General features: G+C 41.7%; 1 protein-coding gene across 1 annotated transcript in view; it reads left to right on the plus strand.

Moving 5' to 3' along the window:
- The window catches only part of LOC104959418 (WD repeat-containing protein 49-like), a 31,154-nt gene that overhangs the window by 12,249 nt on the left and 14,542 nt on the right, over positions 1-4,363 (plus strand). The window contains exons 4-6 of the mRNA XM_010787309.1: positions 311-541; positions 1,373-1,537; positions 2,966-3,081. Of these exons, the coding sequence (XP_010785611.1) occupies positions 311-541; positions 1,373-1,537; positions 2,966-3,081 (512 nt within the window). The remainder of the gene's footprint in view (positions 1-310; positions 542-1,372; positions 1,538-2,965; positions 3,082-4,363) is intronic.

Below are 4,363 nucleotides of genomic sequence, written 5' to 3' on the forward strand. Positions count from 1 at the left end.
GAGGATAATGTCTTGTGATAATTAAAGTCTTTTATAGTAGATTTTCTTTTTTTTAATCTGCGGTGCTTCATATAGCTTCCACTACAGCACACGTGAAAACCCACCAGTTACAATAACATGTAGATCTTACCAAAAGGTCAGAATTCTGAGAAAAAAGTCTGAATTCTAAGAAACAAGTCAGAATTTGGAGCAACTCTCAGAAAAATATCTAAGAAAAATATCTCACTTATTTCTTCAAAATTCGGACGAAATAAATGTTGGTCGGATCTAAAAACAAAAACTGCACATGTTCTTTCTGTACATTCTCCAGGTCCTGTGTCTGTGGGATATTTCTCGTCAGCTGTGTGTTCACCGTCTGGCCGGAGTCTTCCCAAAGACACAGGAGGACACACACACACTCCTGTTCCTCCACGAGGAGCAGCACCTCCTCTTTCTCTCCTTCAACAGCCTGCTTCTCCTGCTGGAGAGGAAGGAGGAGGAGGAGAGGAGCAGCCATGAGCACCCTGTCACCTGTGTGCTGTACAACAGTCTGTTCAGACAGGTATGCAGCTGAACTGAGACTTTCTATTTCTTTCATATTCATCTATTTCCCTCTCTCTGTTGATTTTTATTCCGAGACATAAGGCAGGAAATTGTAAGCAGGATATTTGAGAGCTCAATTTTGACCTTCGCAACAGCAGTTTTATTCGAGTCCATTTGGTAGAAGTTCCAGAGCTTTGAGTTATTTCACCTGCAGGACACTTTTTGCAACATATCAGGTTCATATTTGTATTTTGTGGGTCTACTGTGACATGTTTACGTGCTTTAATGTTCAAAAAGGTCTTTCTTTTTCTCACACTGCCTTTGACTTGGCTGTGTTTGTGGAGCAAAATCAAATGCCTAGAAATACTTCATGATACTGTTTGACAGAAATGTAGTTTTTCTTACATTATTATTGGAGGAGCAGAGGTTTTACAGAGGATCAAAGCTTCATACGTTTTATTTTGTTGTCGTTATCATGTATTATTGTATGTTTTAGGCAAGTTATGCTCCCTTTACCCCACTCCATGCGGACACACTTGATATCAGTGTCCCTGCCAGTACACCAATAAAAGAAATAGCTCTTGCATTCAATACAACATTTTTAAAAGAGTGCATATTCACTCTTGATACTCCTGCTTTTATTCCCACTTGACAGCAGCATTAGTCGCATACTTTCATTAGTGGCTTAGCACTAAAATAAGAGTGTAGCGAAGCACGATGAATTGTTCTGCTTTACAGAGAACATCAGTGGAGCCCGGCTCTCTCTCAGGCAGCGTGGAGAGGATCAAACTCTCTCTGATGATGGATGTCCTCTCTCTCTCCCTCTCTCTCTCCCTCTCTCTTTCTGCAGGCTGTCAGCAGCGACTCGGCCTCCTCTGTGATCTGCTGGCGCGTCGACACGGGCCAAAAGGTCAAGCAGTTTCGCCGCTGCCATGGAAACGCGGAGATCTCCACGATGGCCCTGGACGGTACGCAGACCCGGCTGTTTACTGCGGGCGCTGACGGAGAGGTCAAAGTAGGTGGACACACACGTACGCCCACACACACTCAAGTTAAGACCGTATAGCCGCAGGTCAGTTGTCATATAAAAACTGAAACTCTGAAATGTAAATTCGTAACAAAAAAACAAAACAGTGGTAAAGTCAATGAGTTGGTCATTTTTTAAGAATAGTTTAGGGATTTTACAAGTAAGTGAGTTTTTCGTGCTTTGATGATGCTACAATCTCTATGGGCAAACACAAGGTCACAATGGAAATAGGTTTTGTGACTTTCTTATGTCATCCTTAACGTCCTCTAACTGTGAATGCTTCAGTTACCATCATCTAAGTATTGAAAGGGTTGTACAAATAAACAAACAAACATTAGGGGGTTGTTACTCTTGTACGTTATTTTGTTAGATGTTTTGTTTAAGAGGACATGGGGAGAAAAATCCTTTCTGGAGGGAACTTTGGGATTTTAGCCTTAGCAGACCATTTACATGCACAAAAACCTAAACAACACATTACAGGAAAAGGAAAACCCCAGAACAGATAATAGGGCCTCTTTAATTTCCTTTGTAGCTAGCATTACAGCTCGACCTAACGCACCTTACGTGGCTGCAGCTAGCCTAGCCACTGCAGCGAGTTTGACTGATTGATAACATTTTTGGATTTTTGTTATGCTTTTGCACGAGAGATGCATATTAATGATATTTTTTTTGCATTTTAGAAAAAATAAAAGCCTCCTCTGTCGTCCTAATTACAACAAGCATGTATGTGTTCCATTGGCAGAATTGTTTCTTGCGTTTTTTTCCTGGTTGTAATTTCAAACGTGTGGTGCTCTGTGAATTATTCCACATTCAAGCACTGACTCGACGCTCAGTGTAATTGTTCTCAACAGATGAGTGCAGTAATTATACACATGGTAATCAATGTAATCAACCACATCAGCTCTCTGACCGGGAGTCCTCGTGAGGATGCAGCCTTGTGTATCCTGTGGATGAGAAGCAGCCTCAGGTAGGCCTTTTGGGCAAATAGCAACTCGATGCATCGACTCTCCAATTTTCATCAACGCTGAACCTGCGGTGTTGCAGTTCAGGCGGTTCAGAATGAAACATTATGACCTTATAACGACAGTGTTCCCATCGGGCCAATCAGCTTGTTTCTTTGTTAAATGCCACAACACAAAATTGAACAAATTGGTGTGAAATATTACCTGAGCTGCCATGTTTGATGGATGTGTGGTAGGATCGGGGATTTATATCCAAAACAACATTCTCTTTTAAAGATCTTCTTCTTGAAATAAAAGCCCTTAGACATCGTTTAAGAAAATACTGATCCTATTTCTGTTACCTCTTGGTTTTACAGACAAGATAATAAAGTGCATTTTGCGAAAGGGAGTGACATGCAGAGTTGGGCCTATTTTCAGCCTATGTGTTGCTTATAGAGTGCTATGTGTGTTGCAGGTGTGGGACTTCAACGGCCGCTGCCTCCACAGAATGAACGCCGGCCTGGGTCGATCTGTGGACATCTCACAGGTGCTGCTGCTGAGGAGGAGTGTGCTGGTGATGGGCTGGGACAGGTACTGTGGTGCGTTTTGATGCCTTTAGTTTTAGTATTGTGAGCTTACTAATACAAGAAACACACTGGAAAGAGACATCAGAGGGTTTTTTACTTTACAGTTTTTCTCAATCGCTAAACCCACTATTTAGAATCAAAATTCCTTTCATCAAACCAACAGCACAGCCATCGAAACAGAAAACCATTTCTCTACAACAGTATACCATTTCTCATTGATATCACACAAAATGCAGATGCTAAGCAGTGTTTTGCAAAACAGATCACACAATTCTCTAACTGAAGTTACAATTCTCTACACAAAGATCAAAAATCTGTTGTGTAACTCATGAGTTAGAGAATTGTGTGATCTGTTTTGCAAAACACTGCTTAGCATCTGCANTATTAGTGTGTGTGGAGGACAGAGAAAGAAGAGTCGTATAACTTGATGATGGCACACTGCTGAGATCAGCTCACTGGGTCCAGATGTCTTATGGCTTTGAGTCGTAGGCAGGCAGACGGAGCAGGAGAGGGCAAACATAAACACACACACACCCACACACCCACACACCCACACCCACACACACACACACACACACACACACACACACACACACACACACACACACACACACACACACAAAAAGCCGACCCAGCGACTGACAAACAAGTAACTTTGCCAATAGTGTTTGCTCATTTGTTGACTTTATTTTTTTCAGAAGTTTGGTGTGTTGTAAATAGGGGTGATCTACGTTAATGCGTTAATGCTTGCAACTCATATGTAAAACTTAACATGTGATTGAAAAAAATTGCGCAGATTAATTACATGACCAAGTTTGAACCAAACTTGGTCATGTAATTCCAGCATGGAGGTTTACAAAGGATCAAATGACAGTGACAAGGCAAAGAAAGCAGAGGAATCAGCACAAGAGACATGTGTTACACTGACTGGAGACCAGTGGACATCAGTAAGAACCACCTTTGGTATCTACTGGTTCTTTAGGTGAAAAAGAAGTGTCACAGGAGAGTGAGCTAGTGGGCGGAGTCACCACTGTAGGAACAGATAGTGCTAAGAGATAATATGCCCTGTCAGGCACACATTATACAGAGGGGAATAACAGTGTTTTTTCCAGAAAACTGTCAGACTTCATTCCAATAATTCAGAAATCATGTTATAATTAAAGTAAAAAACCCTCTGATGTCTCTTTCCAGTGTGTTTCTTGTATTAGTAAGCTCACAATACTAAAACATAAAGGCATCAAAACGCACCACAGTACCTGTCCCAGCCCATCACCAGCACACTCCTC

This window comes from Notothenia coriiceps, unplaced genomic scaffold, assembly GCF_000735185.1.
Source record: "Notothenia coriiceps isolate Sejong01 unplaced genomic scaffold, NC01 NC01_scaffold00030216, whole genome shotgun sequence".
NCBI classification, from domain to species: domain Eukaryota; kingdom Metazoa; phylum Chordata; class Actinopteri; order Perciformes; family Nototheniidae; genus Notothenia; species Notothenia coriiceps.